General features: G+C 44.5%; 2 protein-coding genes across 4 annotated transcripts in view; one reads left to right on the forward strand and one right to left on the reverse strand.

The window, feature by feature from the left end:
• LOC126521965 (uncharacterized) overlaps positions 1-3903 on the forward strand; it is a 32912-nt gene extending 29009 nt beyond the window's left edge. The window contains exons 15-16 of the mRNA XM_050170724.3: positions 951-1037; positions 1757-3903. Of these exons, the coding sequence (XP_050026681.2) occupies positions 951-1037; positions 1757-1813 (144 nt within the window). The 3' untranslated portion in view covers positions 1814-3903. The remainder of the gene's footprint in view (positions 1-950; positions 1038-1756) is intronic.
• A 6250-nt stretch (positions 3904-10153) lies between these two features.
• LOC126521966 (uncharacterized) overlaps positions 10154-23098 on the reverse strand; it is a 183154-nt gene continuing 170209 nt past the window's right edge. For 2 of the 3 annotated variants that reach the window (XM_055066199.2, XM_050170726.3), the window contains 5 exons: positions 18957-19125; positions 17386-17510; positions 12844-13107; positions 12367-12481; positions 10154-10463 (listed from right to left, as the gene is read on the reverse strand). In XM_055066199.2, the coding sequence (XP_054922174.1) occupies positions 10328-10463; positions 12367-12481; positions 12844-13107; positions 17386-17510; positions 18957-19125 (809 nt within the window). In that variant the 3' untranslated portion in view covers positions 10154-10327. The remainder of the gene's footprint in view (positions 10464-12366; positions 12482-12843; positions 13108-17385; positions 17511-18956; positions 19126-23098) is intronic. The other variant, XM_055066198.2, reaches the window with a different exon arrangement.

The following is a 23098-nucleotide window of genomic DNA, read 5'->3' on the forward strand; positions in this document are numbered from 1 at the left end:
ATTGGCACCTTTTACAAGAATTTAACACTACTTATTGTGCAACTTCAAATGAAAGTTGTTTCTTGATACAATGGTTAATTGCAACTGTCTTTGTGTAAGGTGCAAGATTCTTATGAAATTCACTAAGGTTTGTTTAAAATTTCACCAGTATTTGTCATGTTCCTGGGGTTCTTTTGGTAAGTAAGAGCAGTAAAACATGATAGTTAGTTCTGTGGGCTTCTAGAAGTATTATTTGCATGCTCATATTTGAGATTGATAAATGACATTTTCAACCAGAGGAATTAGGCAGAATTTCTGATGAAGAAAAGGATGTAGATCAATAAAAAGCAACTTTTTATTTAATTCTTTAATATGCATGACCTTCCAGGTTCAATTTTTGCTAGCTCAAGAGGTGTTGCATTTAGCTTGATTAATTGTAGGTTCATACACCTCGTACTTAGATATTATTGAACAGTTCATAGTGCATGCTGTTCTGAGCCTGTGGTATCTCATCATGTGAATGGCTGCTTCAATAATTTCTAATCCAGCTGTGTCGTGCTGCATGGATGAAGCATTCTTGCTAAGATCATGCAAGCTGGGACACCTCTAAGGCCAGATGTAACATTGTTGCAATGCTCAGATATAATTTCCCCGGTGCATTGTTTCGTGCTCTGCAATTATGTACTTTCAAAGTACAACTCATCTTGTCTGCTTCAATGTCATACATAGGCTGCACGTTTTTTGGCAGGAACAGTGCAGAATTGGGCATATAAAAGAAGCAGGTGACACGAAGAGACTGGCAAGGCTTGTTGCTGTGTGTTGTCCACTGTTGCTTCCATCTTGTTGCCGTGCTGTTCCTGTTAACCTTCACTATGCAGTGAACGAGAAGAAGGAAACTGAGCGGCGCGAGTTTTGTTAGTTAAAGATATACAACAATCTAACCTAGACTTCCATGCTTTTCATTATTACAGGATCCATTGGTTCATCCTGAATTGGTGACCAGCTGCCCAACCCGCCGCCAGGACAAAATCTTGCAGCAGTTATTTACACTTAGACAGGTCAGTTTGTTAACGACCTCCCACACATAGTGTTAAAAGAAACCACAGGGTATTGTAATTCAGTTTCCTTTTCCCACTTTTGTGTGTTTAGGACAGCAGACCTGAACAGAAGCCAGAAAGTTTATTCAATTAACATTCTTCGTAATGCTATGTTCTTCGTCGTTGCTAGTGGGATTGGAATTCAAGTGATGTATCGACACAACTTATTACTGAAGGCACCTTTATTTACAATTTGTAGTGGAGCAAGTAGGCTAAGAATGGTAATTGCAATAATACATGCATGCACAGTAGCACAACCACATAACACAGCGTTAACACCTTCCGATGCCACAAAGAAAGCTGCACTGAACGGGGCCTCCCAACCACAGCCAATTTTGTCCTGCTGGCAGTGTAGGATTGGAGTTCAGCGTATCTGACTTCGAGTGAACCACGGCCTGATTACACAGGTGTCTTTTTTCAGGTGTAATGTACTCTAATCTTTACTGTCAGTTAGAAGAGCGGGCATTGTCACTTTATCGATCGGACGTGTAATTTTCTTTTTTGTTGCATGAGCGTGGGTGATGTTTCAGGAGCTTTATAGCAGGCAGCAGCAGCACACCAAAGTGGGCACAGTAGGCTAAAAATGTTAGCCACATTAAAAAATAAAATACACTTTCTGTCTTGTTTACTGTCAGTGTGAGCTATCAATCACTTCGTTGTCTACTCTCGTTTCCATCCAGGGGCTGCTTATCAAGCAACGGGAGATGGAGAGCCACTTGGTGAAAGTGAATCAGTGATCAGTCTCGAGATGTTCTTCAACTTTCATCGCCGTAGTTTTCATTGTAGGTGCATTCATTGTAGCATGGTTTTCCTTATTGGGGCAAGCGTGCATTGTAGTCCTCAGCATAAAAGGCTGTGATATCTCGCCCAACGCTGTTCACCACAAGTTTAGGAGCCTAGAATAAGCACGTTTCCTTACCTTGCCAGTAGAGCCTTCAAGCAGACCAGTTTAAGAAAGTTACCTGTTGCAGTAGCTTTTTGTATGTCATTATTATGCGCAGTGCTCGTGGTCAGCTCTGCTAAGACAGAGCGAACTGGAAGATTCATAAGATACGATATCAAACTTCTAGCAAGTGCAAAAACTATGAATTTTTTTCATCTGAAGAAAATGGAAACTCTGTCATAAACATTCACTAGATAACTATGCACTTAAAGAAGGGTCACCGATGAACTCGGTCATCAGTCGTAAATATCAGCTAGATAAACATACACTTGAAGAAGGGTCACCGATGCCTGTGCGAAGCCATTGGCACTGGGCTGTGTGTATACAAAAAAAAAAAAAAAAAAAAGCTCAGTGCGAATGTCTGTTTTGAGAAGGAAGTACCCAATTTAAATTGTAAAAATGTAGTTTTCGAATGAAGTGCTAAAGTGAAGTGCTAAACATACATTTGGCACATGCCTTGTATCAAACACTTCGTCCTTCTCTGTAATGTTCAGTGCAGTGTTTTGGTTTTAAGTGCTTGCCTCTTTTCAAATGCGTAGTACAACGGGCCTGCATTTGTGTTGCGAGCCTGCAATAATCAAAAGACATGTACTAACTTATGTGATGCATACTAACTTTCAATGTTGTGTGTAGGTATTAGGATGCTTTTACATAAATGGGTACCACTGCCTTAATCTCACCAGACGTAGTACTACTACCCTTATCATAGGATTAATCCATCAGCGCTAAGCAAGAAGTAGCAGTCATGTTGTTGATGCCGAGTAGAATAGATCTTTCAAGGAGTAGCAGTATGTTTTTGCAACATGGCGTTCCATATAATGCTCATTACATTACATAAATATTGTTACCTTACTCTCTTTTAGTTAAGGTGACTTCTTCATATACCTTGAATGGCCTGTTGTTGTTTCTAATAGTAGTTGTTGCGTAAGTTGTATTTATTGCCTTTTACATGTATGTACAGTTTTTTTCTTTATATGCAGTATTTTCTGGCCTGTACATATTTATGTGTACAGCCAGCCCAGATTTGACATCATGCTTTTACACTGATTGCTTGCACGAATTTTTCGAGTTTCAAGCGTTGTGGTCTGTATTGTACGAACTCATGTAATATATATTGTTCATCTGTTACAGAATATGTTGTTCTGATTCATACAGTACTTGCTGTGGTCGTTCATAAAATCAAGCCCTGCATATGGACAATTGATTTTTCTTTAAACTTCTTTTTTGATGCCAAAGACAACCATATACAGTTAAACCTCGAAATAACGAAGTCAGTAAAGTTGGCACTTTACTTCATTTTATTGAGATTATAACTTTTATGCAAATAAGTACAGTTGCCGACAAATATTTCTTACACGAAAGGGGCCATAAATATATGCAAATTATTGGGCAATCGAGAAAAGCAAAAAAAAAAACTGCGAATTTTGATGACAAACAATAAATAAAAATTAATCTTGGTAAATTTGAGAGTCGGCGGCCAATGGTACATTTTCATGCCGTGTCAGTGATATCTGCACATCAGCGGTATGAAGTGAAGCCTGCGAAGCTTTTGCGTGCACTCTGCCGCCGCAGCTGATTGTGTCGCCCGCAGTGGGGTGATGATATCAGTGGACTGCTCTCCACGCAGTCTGACCAATGCAGCATCAAAACCCGTCAGATGCTGCAAAGCAAGTTTTGCTTTAAAATCACGTGAAAACGAGGCGACATGTGACAACCTGTTGTTTACAGTCACCATGTCTGTTGTAAATTTGCAATGTTGCGTGTGCGTGCCATGTGTCTGAGAAATCGGCCAAGATCCAGTATGGCGTCCGATGTTTCGGTAGGTGTTGTGCATTGTTTATAGCATTGGTTTTATGAATAAAAAAGTCTCAGTTTTGCCTGAAAGCCAAAGCACTGATGGTGATAGCAAGGTATTATTACACAACTACACAAACGTTCGTAGCTTTATCGGCCACATAAAGTGCAGCAAACGTTCGCTTGCTAATTAAATTAACAAGTGTGGTATCGTGTGTGTACAGGTAAATATGAAGAGCTCTCACTCGATTACTGCGAGCACTTGCTGCCGCACTACGGGTCCGATAAAGAGTGCAGGCATATAGGAGGGAATGCTTTGTCTGCCTCTCGCTTCAACGTGTCTCTGGAACTCGCAACCTCTGGCACTATGCGCATAAGACAGTGCACATAAAGCCACCAGTCATCTCGGCTTGCGTATTCACTCAGCCAGCTAGAGGAGGAGACATGCACTCCCCTGCTTCATTTACACCCCGTGTCCCATAATATGCACTTAATAACGTTACTGTGCACTCTCCCCGTAGTGCTCATCAAGCTGCCATCCTTCTCAGCTCATCCTCGCATGTTTTTCCTCGCAACCACAGCCCAGGCCACGCGGGGCGTGTAGTTACCATGTACAGCGTTTGGGCTTCATGCGGAAAGTGACGGCGGGGGTAGAGTCTTGCATTTAGTACTAGCGCCGCTACAGTACTCGTGTTTATCAGAGGTTGTCGCTATCTGTCACGAGGTGTGGGATTCGAGAGTTGCATGTGCAAGCAACCACATGTAGTTCAATCGTATGACCGGCTGCGCTTGCAGCAGTTTTCATTTATTGCCCCGGTATTTCTTTACAGCGGCAGTGAAATTTCATCTTATTGAAATTGCATATAAGTATACTTTGTTATATTGTGGTTCCAAATACATAAACACATAGTGTTCTATGGTGAAGAAGTTATAAAAATTTGGCAGAACCCATTTCGTGATCACTGTCGACAGTAATGCATTTCGCATTGAATCAATATAGCGACACAATTTATTGCCACCATTGAAACAAGCTACGTATGAGGCCTGTACTATGGCAGGAATCCTCTTTCATGCTTTCCTAAAGGCACTCGGTGCGATCTAGTGTCGTCACTGCCGCGAAGCCTATGCGTGGCCTGTGAAATGCATGACATGCTGGTGCGTGGCAAACGCTTAGAAATGTGTACTGTGGCAACCGGGCTCCTCTCTCTTGCTTATTTAAGGACATGCTGCGCCATCGGGTGGCACTGCTGAGAAGTTTGCATGTGGCCTCCAAGATGAGAAGCTTGGTGTGCCGGTGCCTTCAAACACTGAGAATTGTTCCCTCGCCTGTGACACAGCCAGTGGCACTCAGTGACCTGAGTTGGCGAGAGGTTCATCAAAGAGTGGCACACACCTAGTGCATTTGTGGCACAGCCTGCTAAAGCAACGGGTTGCTGTCCTTGAGGAACCCTTGCGATGTGGGTCAAATTCCACTGTGAATTGGAGAAATTTTAGGCATCTTTTTCATCATTGTAGGGCGTCATATTCCCAGTGGTACATACCTAGTTACTAAACTAAACTTGTTACCCAAGTTGGCATCAGAGACATTCATTGAAGACCAGCACAAACTGACTGGCACGTACCCAGTGCTCCAATTCAGCATCCATGAGTTTCCTCAAACAGCAGCACCTACCCAGTCCCGCATCTACAGTGACCCATGTCGGCGTGAAAGAGGTTTGTTAGAGAGCAGCACATGTGTACACTTTGCCACATACTCGGTGGCTGAAGTTGGTCCGATGGTTGGTTTCGAACTCTGTTACGTGAACACAGCAGCCTGATGCGTTACCTGTTCAACCATGGACTACCTAGTGACCCAGGTAGGTGGGAAAAACTCTTGGATACAAACATACGAACAGAGATCAGAACATAGAACAGAGAATAGTTGGTCCCCGGAAAGTGTGTGAACTCTCCTAAGAATGCTAACGCATTAAAACTTAAATACTTTGTTATATAAAAAATTTTCATTAATTACAGTTTTGAAGTTCACTATATCGAGGTTCAACTGTACTACCTATTACAGTGAACTCTCACTTGAGTGAACTTGAAGGGACCGAAGGAAATAGTTCACTTAACTGAAAGTTCACTAAACTGAATATTGACTACACCAACATAAGGCATGGCATACAGATTCAAAAGTTTGAACTACAATTCATGGAGCAAAAGACATGGCATCCATAGTGTTAGAAATGTGTGAAATGGAATTTGTACATATCAGTGAAAAACACCACGTGGGTCGTTTGTGTGCACACGCGGAACCGACGAGACTGGAAAGAAAGAGACGACGACCATGCCACGACTAGCCGGTCAGAAAAAAATACACACCATGTGGTTTCTGGTGTGGCAGATAGCCGCTTTGCTCTGGCGGCATTGTAAGCGCCAGCGATGTTACTTTGTTCATGGCCTCCGAGATTACATGCTTGCTCGTTTTGTGCGGGCTATCTCGGAGGCCATGCCTCGTTGCTGTTCGTTTTCCGTGCTGCCGCGTTGCCCCAGGGGCACTGTAGCGCCAGCGACGTTACATTGCCGCTGGAGTGGCGGTTTGATGAGGCCGGGCATCAGTTGCGCCTGCAGTGCAGTGCAGTGCAAGCCAATGGTCCTCTGAGTGAGTTCGTTAAACTGAAATATTGACTGTTCCGAAATTCATTTAAGTGAAACATTTTCGCATAGAATCTATAAGAAAACTGCCGGGGATTTTTAAAAAGTTTGTTATTCTGAAATATTTGATAAACCGATGTTCGTACAACTGAGAGTTTACTGTACCACTTTGACATCTTAGCTGGCCACAAGTTGCACAGTGCTGTGTGGTTTGCATGAGGTAGGGCACACAGGACATAGGACCTGTGCTTGGCTTGGTTTTCAGCTTGACATTATACCTATTCAACTCTTGATACACTAACGTATGGCATGTTGTCTGCCGTCTTTTCTGTTCCTCTTGTGTTCCGTGTTTTGTACACCTGCCTTTTCTTACCATGAATTCAGACTCTGGCCTCTGTGGAATGCCTGCAGGTCTATGGTGTTGTAAGATCATATCTTAGAATGGAAACATTATGTAAATAAAAAGCATGGACTGGATGTTCTTTTCTTGTGGTCTGTGAATTTCGGAAGTTCTCATCTAAGCATTGCATATCTCTAAATATGTTTCCGATGACCAACCAGCCACTGATGCTACCTCCTCACTTAAGTATGATGACAGTGTCAGATCTGGAGCATGATTTTTTTTTTCTTGCGATGGAGAATGCTGTCCACTAGGTAATTTATAGCATGTCCATATCTATTTATTGGTAAATTTAAGTAAGCTAGTTACGCAGCGAATTTATCTCTCTTGCTTCACCATGGAGAATGAATCCGGCCAGAAGTCTTAAAGTGCATTATATCAGTTCTGCTGGCTGTACTTGGCAGCTTTAACTGATATTGCTAGCAGAGCATTATGCTTTGTTCCAGAAAACTTGCATTTGTGAAACATGATACTTGCTTGAGTATTCGGGTCTATCACTTAGAAAGACATGTGGAGTCTACACATAGGAGCAGCACAGTAACAAACGTGGCAAGTATTTATTGGGCATAATGTGAGCCACACAAGCAGACGAGATCCATCACCATCATGATGCATAATTTCACTTGCGGTTTCACAGAGTGCGAGTGCGAGCTCTTCATGCTTGACTGTTATGCTCGCCAGTGAAGAGGTATTCAAGGAGATAAAACCGCAGTTGAAATTTTTCTTTTCACAACGGTCTTTAATCATGCAAGAATGAGGTGAATGTGCACATTTTCTTTAAAAAATGTATAGACCAAAAGTGTCATAAATATAATTACAAGAATTGGCATGTCTTGTGCTTAAACCCATTCTCTGTGTGTGCAAGTATGCGTGAATTTTTAATATTTTTTTTTGTAATGATCAAAGCAAGAATCGCTCTGCTGATAAGTGTGTCTACTGAGCATGATTTTAAGGGATGACTTCAGTTTGTTTTTGAAAAGTTTGACTCGTCAATTAAGTAATTTGTTAGAGGACCCCTCACCAGGTCTGACTATTTTGATCTGACAAACGCATGCATACAATGTGTGCTAACGATCATGTCTGTTAAGTACTACATCCCTGCGCACCGTAGAAAGTACTTAAATTTCGAACCAAATGCCATTTGCTCTTCTCACGGGCGCCACGCTCCGAGCCGGAGAGTCGACGTCAATCGCACAAGTGCATCTACGTAGAAGGCAGTGTGCTACAACATCACTCGCAGTGACACGCGACTTCAAGAATTATTCAAGGCAACATCAGTTATGTTTAATCTGTTGCTTCACTCAGCCAATTAAAGTTTTGAGAAATAATAAAACATACGAACCAAATGTCTGCTTGTTTTTGTTTTACTTCGCACCGTGGCAAGTGAAATGAAACTGTCATTTTCTACCATGTTCCAGTGCTGCGATCAAGTTCTTTCATCCTCTCGCATCTGCCTAAGTGCTCATGTCTGTGGCACTGACTTATACCACTAACCGGGTGTTCTTATAAAGAGTGCACGAAAGCAAGCAAACGCGACAACCCGTGCGCGAGACCATCACCGGAAGAGCACCACTCGGCAAAAATGCTAAAGAGGGGGAAAAAAAATGCGGGGCTCATGATGTATCTCTCACACAAGCGTCCGGTTCTGGTATAGGACAACGCAGGCAAGGAATTTAACTTGTGGAGGCTAGACGGGGAAAGTGGAAAGAGGGTGTCTATGTTGGCGGTGACACTCACCTCCTGAAATAATGAGTTCGCAGCGCTTCAAGTATTTCTATCTGTACTATTAATGAACTAATTTGAAAAATTCTTGCGGTACAACACTCCTTAGAGGGCACGTAACAACTTCCACTGTATAACCAAAATTTGCTGTGTGGTCTGGTGAAGGGCCCTTTAATGTAGACAGAACTAGCACTCTGTTATCTTTTGTTGAAAAACAATGACCATATTGAACCATCCTTTAAATTGCAAGTCATGGTCCCAGTAGCTTCATCTTGTATTGCATGAGCGCACATGAAGCTCGTGAAAAACTGTCGGTGGTGTTTACCCGAGTTGATTTCTTTGGTGGTGGTGTTTAGCTTCTTTAATTGGTTATATGAGACACATGTAAGCACATTCCGCGTGTACAAAGCCTTTTATGTTAATTTGCTACTGGCTTTCCACATAATTTTGGCTGCTGACCTCCAAAAGAAAATAAAGAGTGGTTTGCTTAAAATAGGTCGTAATTTGATATTTGGTGCTCTTATATTATTCTCTGTATTCTTGGTATCGTAACTTTTTCAATATGCTGCATGTATTGAAGCATTCTGAGAGTCTTAAAGGCTGTTGTGTTATGAGAAACCAGATAGTTGATCTAGCACATTTTTGCTTGTGGAAGTATGTTCACTGAAGTGTTCACTGACTAATAAATTGTAATGAAATTGTAGCTTGTAATGCAGGTTGTAATGCAGCACAGTTCACATCATGGTGTTTTGCAATGGCCATGGTTGTACCGAGTCGTGGCTTATGAAAAACTGAGTTGTGCATTATGGACACTTGCTTCTGCAGGCACCATTAATAGCTACATCACCGCGAGTTACTTTCACGCTGTAAATTGTTGATTTTCATGCTTGATTGAAAGGGGCTTGCATCTTCTATTGAGAAAACTTGCACCAGCAATAAATTTTAGCTTATCCTAACAATCTCATTTTTTCTGCAGTCTTTATGTTCGTGATTGATAAGTATGCAAGCTCGTTAAATGGCAACAAGGTCTATGGTCAGACACCCTTTAATGTGGCATAGGTGCATCTATGTTATCCCTCGGATATGCAGCATAGGTGGATTCAGCTGATGTACTATATAAAATGATCATATTATAGTAAGCACTCGTGACATTGACGACTTTCGTCTTGCCAGAAAGCGCTCTTCATAACTTGTGCACTTTGGCATGGCACAATCAAAACGCAATATGTAAATTTTTTTTCTTGGCAACACAGTGTAACGCTATAATGAAGCTGTCATTTAGAACAAAACTTCTGTAACAGTTCTGTAACAGTTATATCTGTGCACGGCTATCCCCAGGTCTCTCGCAGTAAGTGGCAGTGGCACATATGGTTCGTTCGCATCACGAGGCGTCGTCATCGTCGTCGAGATCAAGTCCTCACACTCGTATCGCACGACACGTCCTTCGTTGTTATCCACGTAACAGATGACACACTAACTCTGGCATTTCCGTTGTTGGCCGTCACTGTCAGCGGGGGAACAAAAGAAAAACACCCAGGAGGTGCGTACGTCGTCTTCCCATCAGTGGCCCTAGGAGCCGCTACTCGGATGAGTTTCTGGAATTACCCGGCCGATGGCGCCGCATTCGCATGCACTCCAGATGCTTCCAGCAGCGTTCTGCGCCTTCCTCTGGCTGAGTGTAACTACAGCCACTGTAGCATGACGGGGACATCCACGATCTCGGTTTGTGGTCGGCACCAAGTTCTATTCCGTGTTAAGTCAGAACTTGGTGCACCAGTACGCGGGATCGCGGCCGGCGGCGGCTTGCTGCTGTGGTAGCCGAGGCAGTTGCTGAAATCGCTGCGCCGGCCGTTGCTGCGAGATGCGCAGCGTGCCGAAGCTCTGTTGGCTACAGCTGCACAAAAGAATCGGGACGGTGGGGGGCAAGGAAAATGCGTAAGTTAATGCCCATTTCAAAGAAATTGGTTGTGACACGAATGTGAAGCGGATGCAATCCGATACGCACATTTAAGGCAACTATTTTTACGCCCCCTTTATAGCCATGTCACATCTAAATGGCCTGGTGCTCTTTGGCCATACTTGGCCCTTGCGTCACAAAACACGAAATTCATCATCCCATAAAATATGAGAAGCAGGGACTAACTTAATTTGCTTACTCAGAACTAGTTACACTTCTGTTCAAAGTGACACTAAGGAGAAAAGTTAAATCAATTTGGACTGATTGAATATTATTTCAAAATTCTATTTTTCTTAATTTTTCGGTGCTATGTTGATTGTTAGAAGAAAAAGAAATGGTGGTCAAAGTCTAATTTTTTTCTAAATTTCGTTTCGACACTGCGGTGCCTGTATGTCATTTTGACGCCACAGATTTCAAAGTATTTCCTACTATTTGGGTCGATGGCGCAGTAAACTTTTTTCAAGCTTGCTAAGTTCTGTATTTGGCCCTTTTAGAATGTGATGTAGTCCATCGTTACCATTAAAAGAAATTAACTAGATCTGAGTAGACTGTCAAATTTATGTTGTCACGCTGAGCCGGTGCAAAACAAATGGCGTGGCCCCCCATCTTTTGCATAGTTTCTCGCATACTAAGTCAGTCTTCACAGCATAAGTGGCTTTTAGTGTGTATGTGTGTTGTAGAAGTGTAATTTACTTATGCAGCTCGGTTAATTTTCTCTTTAGTATCCCTTTAACAAAGGAAATGAAAGCCATTAGTTATTTCATTAAAACGATAACTTTGTTACATTGAAAGCATTTAAAACACTTGTGTGACTAACAATATCCCTTATTCGAGAGCAAGGAAGGCTGCCGTATTTTTTGCTTGCGTACGCACTTTTATTGCCTGTTGAGCACGTTTACCCATATGTCTCCACAAAACTTCGGTAAACAGGGCGAAACATAAATTGTGCCCATTTCACTTCACTTCTTCGAGGTATTCGCTGCATCTTTGTTTACATTGAAATTTTCATAAAGTCGGGTTTCGTTAAATTGAGATGTGGCTGTATATTCAAATGGAATTTATTGCACTTAAAAGGAAATCTGCCTAGCTGCATTACAGACAGCATATCCCATGCTGTAAGGTTCACCCGGATTGAACTGAATCTGCACTGTTGTATGCCGTGTATGCATGCATGGTGCCAGACATGTGCCACATGTTCGCAAGTGCAGTATAAAGAGATTGTTGTAGTTTAATTGTATATGTGCTTGTTGCCCCCGTGTAAATATATCTGACGTTATAGTGCTAAGTGCACTTAGCTTTGCAGCCCGAGCAGTTCGTGCTTATACGGTCAGCTTCTTCTTATGGCGCACCATTTTTGGTTTGGATTCCTCTGTGCTTAATTTGGTGCTTATGTATTTTTTTTTCTCTCTCGTTGCTTATCCTTGTATTTATATTTCATCGCTTTGCTTGAAGTCCTCTTTTCAGCTTAATTTTCTTTTTCTCGTGCAATCAGGCGCTCATTTTGTTGCATATACTGACTCATGACGCATCTTTAATTACTACGTAATTACGTCAAAAAGTACGATGAGGACGCATGGTTTGTTCCTATTCCTTTGTTTCTGTACCCTGCGTCGTTGATTTTATTTATTTATTTATTTATTTATTTATTTATTTATTTATTTTGGTTCGTGCTTCTTGAGTTAGCGCTGAATTATTCCCAATTCAATAGAAACCGAGCATAAACGAACACAGTTAGCTTTGTGTACGCAGTACACAAAAAAAAAAAAAAAAAATTTCCGCAGAATTCTCTTACCATACGAATCTGCATTTTTTTTTATTTCTTCAAAGGAAACGGGCTCACTTGGATGCGTCGCTGGGTATGGTCCGAACGAGCAGAGTCGAATGAGGGCTCTCCACTTGGTACGGAGGCGGTGGCTCCATGTGCGGCATCGGACCATTGTAGTGAAGCCCACCTGCTGGAGGGGTGCAAACGAGACGGGTTTGACACGAGTTGGCACCTTTGCTCTCGACTGGCATTTTCCCCAAAAAAAGAAAAAAAGGGGGGCGATTTAGATAACATGCGACACATTCTAACCCCTAAACCGCAACCGCCTCTTTTCTTTTCTTTTTTTACGTGCACCGGAAGTTCACAAGCGCCTCAGCGTCCCGATATCCATCGGTGGGCGGTCGCCGCAGCTGGGAAACGAACCCGCGACCTCTTACTAAGCGGCATAATGCCACAGCTACTGAGTCGCCTCGGTGAAAAAAGAAATAAAACTGAGCTTATGTTTAGTAATCTCCCGTGAACCGTGCGTACATTTAAAGACCCGGCACTCACAGGGACATGGTGTGAGGAGCCCGCTGAAGCTCGAGATATCGCGTGGAGGCGGCGGGGGCGGCTCCATTTCGCCGAACGGCTCCGAGAGGGCGCCGCGGTCGGACGCCGTGTGCTGGTGGCAGCTGCCCGGGGCAACGGGTGCTCCACCACCTCCAGTGACGCCGCCGGAAGGCATGGTGCCGGGGGTGGTTGCGCCGCTGTCATGGCCCGAGAAGGAGTAGGTGTTTGCACTGGAGCTGCCGCAGTGCATCCTGTAGATGGGGCCTGCAACGACCACGCGAAATAGAGGATTGCAGTTTTATTCGAGCACTGACAAACAACCGCACACGGAGAAGCGACGTGGAGTGCCAGAACGTTCCGGAACGTTGTGAATAAGTTTTTGGAATGTTAGGAGCATTCGGTGCAGGTCAGGTGCACATTTAAGATTCGGGAGCACTTGTCTATTCCGGCGTCTTTCTTAGCCTGCGTTTTGCTTTGTAACGTTAAGCTTTTCAAGCTTTGCGTGGCTTTTACGTTTCCGCGAACTTGTGAGTATCGCTGCGAATATACTTGCTAGCCGCCGGTTTCCGCACCCTTCGTTCAGATTAAATCTTGTCGTTGTGGCACGAGAAACAAAATCGGAATTCCCGCGTTCCAGTCGGTAAAGCTAAACCTACAAGGAAGCATGGACAGTGTTTTGAATCGTTGTTTTATTTCTTGCTGACGTAATTAGGGGCTTGAGCAATAAATGATACACGTCGGTTTGCCTTCACTGAGAGCAAGATGGTCCGTGGCATCATCGTTCGGTCGTCTCCATCCCTCTCGTCTTAAAGTAAGGTAATTATTATATTGATGTTCGGAGAAATTCGAGATAGTTGCACTCTAAGATCTTTTTAGGATCGCAACCGTGCGTTTCGAAATCAATCGAAGCTCGTTAGTCTTTGCGCTACTGACGGCACTCACGGCGGTGCGTGGCGGGGAAGCTTCACGGCAGCGCGAGTGGACTGTGCGGAGAAGACATCGAAGGAGGGGAACCACGGTATAATGATCGCGATAAATTGAAACGCGTGGTCACTGGAATGGAAGAGGAAGATCCTTAAAAGAAGAAGAAGAAAAAAAAAGGCGAGACGGTTTGGGGATGAGTGGGCTTGGTTGAAATTTTACGTTAAGGGCGGTTGCTCTGCTTTATAAATGAATGCTTGTTTTGTTTGCCGATTCTCTTAAGCTGACTGAACAACCTTAATGACACTTTGATGTGGGCTTGAGGTCTTAAATTGCCCATTGAACTGTAACAGGACGAGTGAGTGGTTCGGGATGAACTGCGATCCGCTCTTGCTTGAAGTTGTAAGACCCAGGAACAAGCATGTGAGCGTGTATATATATATAAAGTACAGCGCAACAGGCTGCATGTAATCAAGGAACACATGGTTCACGAGAACGCGTTGCTTTTTTGTGTCATGAAAGGAGTGTTCTTGCGGTTGATAGCGGCGAGCCTCTTTCTGAGAGCTTCCGGGCCCGCTTCAAACTAGGTTTCGAAGTCTGCGATGTCTTTTGGAGTTGTGGCCGTAAATACAGACAGCAAGAAGAAACGGAAGATGTTTTGATAAATCCGGAAAATGCAAGAACTGCTGCCTTCTTTTTTCTATCTCTCGAAAGGGGGCAAGCGGGCCACTAAGAATAAGACTAAGAGACGTATATATATATATATATATATATATATATATATATATATATATATATATATATATATATATATATATATATACGCGAAGAAAAAGAAAAGCCGCGCAGTGCCTGAACTCGTACTATTGACCACAGATTGCGAATCGGATGTGTTACGGCTTGACCACTCCGCCGACGCAACAGCAGGGAATGATACAGCACCTTAAGAGTGCAGTAGCGCTTCTAGCTACTCTGATAAGCTGACGCCACGCCATTTAATGCATCATTTTTATCTGTAAATCAGCACCAAGGTGAAACAATTAAGGCGAAGCTAACAGTAAGATGTGAAAGGCAAGAAGCAGAGGAGAGGACAAAGTAGTTGTATTTCCACATTACGACCGTTGTGGCGCGCTACATCCACAATAAATACTCTGTTCTTAACGGAGGAAAATTGCTCCGTATATGCATTTGCGAATGTTGATTCTAACAGACACTGCATGAAGCCGCGCAAGAATCACTGCGCATAATATTGCGCTGATCCCGACGTTGTACCGGAAAGAACATGCGCCTGAAGAATTATACTTGGCTGACGTGATTACATTCGCTGACGATTGGCAGGTGATGTACAAAACAACAGCGAGCTGAAAAACTTAAATGAAGCTAGCCATAAAAAGCAAGAGACGAGGTAAGAAATAAAAGAAAAAAAACTATAAATTTCCACTTCACTACCGGCGACGTACGCCATGATATCCATAGCCTACTGTAGCAATATGACGTGATCGATGAATGATGGCTGGGAAATACACACTTATGACTTGTTACTTGACGTAATAGTTCTGCGGAAACCCACGCGGTGGAGAGCAGTAATATATAAGGGAAAATGAAACATCCACCCAATCGTAGCAATTGCTACAAACGAAACCGAGACGGGTTCCTCAAAAGAGGACTTTTTCCTTGCTTGAAATGAAGTGCCCGAGCACCCTTGAATTTCGCACGGTGTATGCTTAGCACAAAACACCCTTTTAGCGCTCTGAAGTTAATGAAAGGGTACACTAAGATCCTTCTTCCAATGAATGCACCCATTAACTTTTCAGCCAAAGTAAGGGTGCAAAAGGGTGCTTCGACATCTTTTTCCATCCTGGAGGGTGTAATTTTTCTTAGTGTGCTCCTCTGGGCATTGCAAACAGACAAGCGCGGCGCATTGATCACGCGCTGGCGATCGTTGTCTGCAAAGCACCAAATCTCCACATGGCGCAAAAAGAAAAAAAGCTGGAAATTCAATCGAAAGCCTGTAACTACTTTTTCTCAAGGTGGCTCCCGCTTCCTGCTGAAGAATCGAAGTCACACACACTATTCTTGCCTTGTGTTCACTGCACTGTGTTGTTTTATTCTTTGATGATCACAAGAAAGGGTTCTACTTAAATTGAGGACGACGCAACGAGCTATGGAAAGAACAATGATGGGTGTAACGTTAAGGGGGGATAAGAAGAGAGCAGATTGGGTGAGAGAGCAAACGCGAGTTAATGACATCTTAGTTGAAATCAAGGAAAAGAAATGGGCATGGGCAGGGCATGTAATGAGGAGGGAAGATAACCGATGGTCATTAACGGTTACGGACGGGATTCCAAGAGAAGGGAAGCGTAGCAGGGGGCGGCAGAAAGTTAGGTGGGCGGATGAGATTAAGAAGTTTGCAGGGGCAACAAGGCCACAATTAGCACATGACCGGGATAGTTGGAGAAATATGGGAGAGGCCTTTGCCCTGCAGTGGTCGTAACCAGGCTGCTGCTGCTGCTGCTGCTGCTGCTTATGATGATGACGATGATCACATGCCTGACACCTGCGTATTTTAATGCGATTATCTTTCTTAAGGTTCTTCACGCACTTTACGATGTCTATCCTTCTGCCTGTTTTTCTTGGTATCTAATTGTTTTTCCCGCCAACTTGGGTCACTGCGAAGGCCATGGTCGAATGCAGGGGTTTCCAAACTTTCGGGCCTTGGGAAACCCCGCCTGCCTCCCCAGAATACCTGGAACCCCTGTTCTAATGAGTAGAGCATTGGGCTGCTGTGCCGAGGGAACCCGCAGTTCGAAACCAATCATCGCACCAACTTGCGGTCACTGAGTATGTGACACTCTTCAATGAAAAAAAAAAGAATATCTGGTAGACAATATTGATTGACTTCACAAACACGCGCCACGCGCGGACTTCTCGGAATGCACCGTGCAGCAAAAAGCATATGTATACATATTTTTAATTAAAAAAAAAAGAAAATGGGGAAAGGAGAGATCGAGGCTCGTGGCGTACACGTGATGTGGTCCCTGGGGAAGGAATGTCAACAGCGTGCTCATCTGGGCCAGTTGGTATTTATTTTGTTAGGCAGCAGCTTTAAACAGCGCGACATAGGACACAGCAAAACAGCCACAGGACAGAGCGGTGCCTACTTGCTGTTCAACAAGGAATGTAACTCGCGGACGATAGTCGAGACGAAGGGAGAGAGTGTGTGTTTTTGGCAGTGAAACCAGCTCCCGGGCAGCATGGCGACGCGACAGTTCAAAATCTCTGGTCTCCTCTAATAACGAACCAATTTGAAAAATCCTTGCTGCAAGACGCTTTGAGGGGACCTTTCAGAATGTGTTGGTGACGGGACTGAATAATGAAGAGGTATGAAAATAACTGCAGATCACAAAATGACTAGACGGTAATTACTCGGACAACTGACCCGAAGCTAAACGACCTACGGGAAGCAGTGGCGTGCTTTGGTCAGTGGGCGTCACGGCGAGTCGGACGTGCGCTGAGCGACTGAACTTCAAGAAACGTGTGGGGCGCACTCGGTGCTTTTATGCGTCACCTTTTTTTGCGTCGTGGTTTCCTGCTGTAACGGGCATTAATTAGTAGGCGTACCTCCGTTGATGGTCTGGTGCCTGTTTTTGTGCGCCATCCGGCGGCGGCATAGCAGGCAGGCGCCCAGGGCTAGCAGCGCCACCACCAGCAGCGTGCCCAGTGCCACGCCCAAGAGAAGCGTCTGGCTGCAAGTGAGAAGGAGAGAGCACATTCGCTTACTGGTTGTGCTTTCCGTGGGTCCTTTGGTACAGTTTTGGGAACTTCAAGGGCATTGAAATCCAGGATGAATGTTAGGGAGAGGAAGAGAAAGGTGCCCGAGAAAGGACAAACAAACAAACAAACAAACAAACAAACAAACAAACAAACAAACAAACAAACAAACAAACAAACTAACTAACAAACGAACAAACAGATGGGATTATCGGCAATTTGCTGTCATGCACGAGAAGGGCAATATAGGAAAAAGTGGAAAGTGCATATATTTGAGATACACTCTAAAAACAGTTGCACCCTTTGGGGTGTACATTTGCTACGCAAGGATAATCGTCATCTGTCTTACCCGCATGTCCTTTCTTTAACGGTGAGAGCCCGGTACTTCCAAGTCATGAACGGCATGCGCGTTATCAGCATGACAGAGCATTCTCGACAGAAAAGTAGCGATCGTAGCGTTTTCAAGAAAGGAAATGCAAGCAAGACAGACGACGAATATTGTGAGGCAAATATGCACCCCAAAGGTTGCAACTGTTTTTTAGAGTGTACGGGTGTGGGTGGCGTGGAGCACAGTATTCTGAGCAAGTACATCCGTAATTCTACATTATTTCGCTCCTCTAGGTAGCTTCTGTCAAGGACGTCCTGAGGCGACGCGTGCTAGACGCAGAGGTCGACGAGCGGTGGGTTATTTTCCCGCCAATTCTGCTACTACAACCAACTACAACGTCCACGGCAGCTCTACGGTGTCTCTGAGGCGCCCAATTAGGTAAGTTCTGGTCTAAGAAACCATGCTCCGTCGGCCGCTGTGGTTTTTTGTTTCATAAATCAAAGAGGCCTACGCAAAGAGGGCGTGGCACTGCGGGCGATTGCGCGATGTACGCTGTTTGTTTGTGCGTATATGGATCACTTGTTATCGCTTTCCCTTTTCCTTTGCTACCCGCGTACCTCTCCTACAGTGTAGGGTAGGCAACCAGGTGCAACCTAGTCAACGCTTCTGTCTTTCCTTTTCCCTCTGTCTCTGTCTTTCTGTTTCATCATAAAGTAGACGTGTTACGTCATGGATACCCTCCGATACCATTATTCATTATAATAGAGGCATATGCTACGTCATGCATGGCTGCCGAGGCTGCGCGCCACGAGATATCGGAGGCCATGGGTCGTGAGGGTTGGTACCGAATTTTCACAGTGGCGGCGCCACTGTGAAAATTCGGTACCAACCCTCACGATCAACCAACCAACCTCCACGCCGTACCAACCCTCCACGCCGTTTTCTCGCTTAACAAAGCTCCTGGTAAAAGTGACGCTTTAGACATTTTAGAAGAGCACAATAATCTATCGATCCCTACAGCTTGCGTTAATATTTGCCTTTGGCGTCCCTTCTAGATGACGCTGAAAAATGAAGCATATAGCGGCGCACGTACTCGTGTGCCGGCGCCGGTGGTTCTTCCTCCTCCTTGCGGCAACAGTACGGCTCGGTGGCTGTTCCACAGCAGTAGACTGGCTCGCCGCTGCTCTGCGCCGGGCACTGGAACCCGTTGTTCCATTTGCCGAACTTGTCCGTGTAACCGTAGCAGTACTCGTTGCTCAGCACTGCGCACAGGAAGAACGGTAACCATCATTCACGAACCACGACAGCAGGACTTATACCTATATAGACATATACTGTACCTTTACCTTACGAAATATTACTATGTTGAGGACCTATAGAAAGCATATAGACGTCTTTTTTCGAAGTCTGTAGAGTGTTTATGGACGTCTTTCTATGAAGTCTATAGGACGTATAATTCGGTGCTCGGTACTGCTCACAAAAAAACCGTAACCACCATTCACACACCATAAACATCCTATAGACTTCACAAAATGACGTCTATACGCTTCCTATCGACCGCCAACATAGCAGTATTTTGTAAGATATGGGCTCTTCTTGTCGTCGTGCACGACGACAGGAAGAGCCTATACCTTACAAATGCGAATCCGTGCGAATCCTATAGGATGTTTATGCACGTCATTCTGTGAAGTCTATAATAGGATGGTTGACTCGCTGCATTCATTATTGTTGCTTCCTGTCAGGCGCTGTTAGTTACCTCGCTGACGTGTTTTATTAATACGGACACTCGGGACATGTTCGAGCCTCGGGCGCCGTCGTGACGTACTGGTATCGACAGCGCATGCTTTGTCCGCGCGTTGTGGAGAGCAATGAGACGTGCAATGCATTTGGCTGAAAAAAAGAAAAGACCAACAACAATGGCGCAGCCAAGTGGACGTACCGTGACGCTATTTTCCATCGGCTTTGCCAGAGACCGGACAGTGTTCTGGCTTCTGCCGTTCACGTGAACATTGCGCGCACACACATTAGCGTTTCTACTGAGACGCTACAGGTCTGCATATACCGTATGCTGTGGGACCTACACTGGTCTGAGTGGAATGGACGGGGAACGTTGGTCAAGGGGCGTATTCTGGGGCTATCACTTTTGGCGATACTATTGCCTCGTCCATCGGGCGCGCACTGATTGGCTGGTTGAGCGCTACGTCACGTGAAGGCGATAGTATCGCCGAAAGTGATCCTCCGAGAATGCGGTCCTAGGATAAATCTATCTAATCGTTTCCTTGGGCGCTGATAAACGCCAACGATTTTCCTTCGGTCTATGCTTGTCATGCGCCACCGAGGTTAGACGCTTGCAAAATCATTAACGGCGCTTCCCATCCCGCCAGCGTTCTAAGACGCTTTCAGCGGAAGGCTAAACGCTGCTATCGTCGCTTGCAATGCTTCGCCCTTAGGCGAAATTTGTGACAACTTTCTCATTGTATTACTGTTACGTCAAAAAGGAGTAGCCATACCATCTCTATATGTGACTAAATCGCTTTCTTCTTTTTTTTTCGTTTCGACAAGAATGACGACGACGATAACAACAACAAGATAACTGTATAGGGAGGCTAACTGATGATATTTCTGCACACAATGTACAAACGACTTAAATCTATCATGATAAGGGCATGCACGGTTTATGCGTAAATAGGCCCACAACGTACGCCAGGACTTATGGCCGTAAAATTTCGGCAGGGCCAATCTACTGTGTTTGAATTTGGTCTAGGCTAATGTATTTAGCCTACTGCTCTACTCCTATTCTTCCATACGAGCGGGCGGCTTGGTCAACTGGGCATCTATAGTATACATCAGCGCTTCGACGGAGCGGTCGTGATCCCTATAAACCACGAACATTGCCTGGAGGTACATTATATGTATCAGTCTGAGATTCAACACCTCCAATAGAGGTGGAGATTGCTCTAGGTTACGTGAAAATAACGTTGATGGTACTGTCAAAAGTCCTATATTTCTTGCGCCGAAAAGATGTTATATAAATGTCTCTGCTGGATACTCGTTACATTTCTAGAATATTAGTGTAAGGCTGAAATTCGCTATAAGCGCGTTACGCAGATGACATTTTGTACATTCACATTACTGTGTGGGAACAGTTTAGCATATTTTGATTGACAGACCGCGAATGAAACATAATATTCCAACAACACTGCTGAGAAATAAGGAATCGCGCGATGCCTGGCGTATCAGGGCTTTTGCATATTACTTGCTATGTTGAATCTCACGTCCTGAGTAGGTGTTTTGCGACAGGTGCAAGGGGGAGAATGTCACACACCAAGGTCACATACTTCGAGTGACTACATAAGGGCTCACGCACGCCCGCCACGCGAGCGTACAGGCTCCCTATTGTTTTGGACCTCACACCTCGTACAAGTATATATTATTGATTTACATCACATTTTAAGAGTAAATTGAACGCAGAAATAGGAGAGTAGGTGCAAAAATATGACATGCAAACATGCTAGTGATGAACTATAATTTGAACAAGTGAGAAAACATGTTTGTCATAGGGAAATTGAAAAAAAAAAAAACTCCTCTGGGAGTACAACTATTCATGTGTGGTCGAAAAAGTTTTTGTGTCCTTACAAAATAGACTGGACTCCACATGATATATATATATATATATATATATATATATATGTGAGAAAATCTCTCAAAAACAAATTAATGCAATATTAATTAATAATTACATGCAAATTTGTTTGCGACGTTGTGGCCGGCCGAAGATCCGCCTTTATTGATAGTATATATATATATATATATATATATATATATATATATATATATATAATGGGCGAACTTTCGGTGCTACTGTTCAAATGGTATGCACCAATAAAATATATCTACCGATTAGTGCTTGAATGATATCCTGTGTAAATCTAATATACATTATCTGGTAGCCTAACAATAATGTAAATAGTACGTCCTATAAACAGCCACGCTTTTTCTTACAAAAAGGGCACGTACGCGAGACGTAACATGTACGTGACTTCAAGACGTTGACGTTTGGATTAATTATAAACGTTGAAGAGACGTTCGTGGTTCACAAGGATATTAGCTACCTCCAACGCCTGCTTCCAGGGAAGCTGCACGCATTTGCCAGAAACACCAGAGTGCTGTACACAGACGATCCAGGCTTCCATATCGCCTAGGCAACGGATAAAAATGCAGCAACCGGTTTTCCCTGCGTGGTAGATGCTCGCCCACGTGCCCCGTTACTCGCAGCCAATCCGGTCGCACCTTGATGTCTGTTCCAAGCTCGTATTGCGGCTGGCTCTCTTATCTTTTGTTGTTTTCCCTTTCTGATGCGAGCGGCTCTCTCTTATCCGCCAGGGGGCGCGCGCACGCCAGCTGCGTTTTGTCACTTTTGCTACGGTCCCTGGAATAGTTTTGCCCGTCTTTCCCTCCCAGTGTTGTGTGGCCGGCAGAAAGATCCTTAACGTCGTTATTATCCTGTCCTGAGGCTTCCCGGGCTCTTCTTGCCTCTGCGTTCGTACCGAGCCGCTTCCCCGGGACTCCCCTTTTGTTTCTTTTCCCGGCTGCTATACTTTCGTCCCTGTCTCCCCGCGACCTGCTTTCTCGCTCGCCCCGAAGCTCTTCTGGAGCTGTCGCCACTGCTGCCGGCCGGACCTGGCAGGGAGCGTTGCAACGCCCTCTTTTTTCGTCGAGTTTATACTTCTCCGCCTCTCTTATGGTCTCCGTCGGGCCTCTCGAAACGCGACTTTATTTCTATCTTCCTCGCCTTCTATCTCTTTCCACTGCCGACTCTCGTTACGTTGAAGCCTCTCAGGCTGCGCTGCCGCGAAGCTTGGCAGCTGTTGGCGTTTCCCTCGCGGTAATTTCGTTTCCACTCCGTCATTATTGCTCTCTTCTTTTTATCTCTGTGTTCTGTCCCCGCGAAGAAAGGAACGGAAAGGCTTGAGAGTGTGTCCGCGTGACAGCGTGTGTGTGTATGTGTGTGTGTGTGTGTGTGTGTGTTCGTGTGGATGCGTGGGTGGGTGGCGACATCTGGAGGTGATGAGTCCTTATAGCCCCCTCTTATGGCTCTTCCGTGCGGCGCGCTTGGATTCGACGTCGCCACTCCCTTGTCCCTCGAATGGGTTGCCGGTCGCGTCTCGGAAAATAAACAGATGAAAGAAGACGTAATAAGAACAGCAACTCAGTCATTCGGTTCATGCCTGTGAC

This window comes from Dermacentor andersoni, chromosome 6, assembly GCF_023375885.2.
Source record: "Dermacentor andersoni chromosome 6, qqDerAnde1_hic_scaffold, whole genome shotgun sequence".
NCBI classification, from domain to species: Eukaryota; Metazoa; Arthropoda; class Arachnida; order Ixodida; family Ixodidae; genus Dermacentor; species Dermacentor andersoni.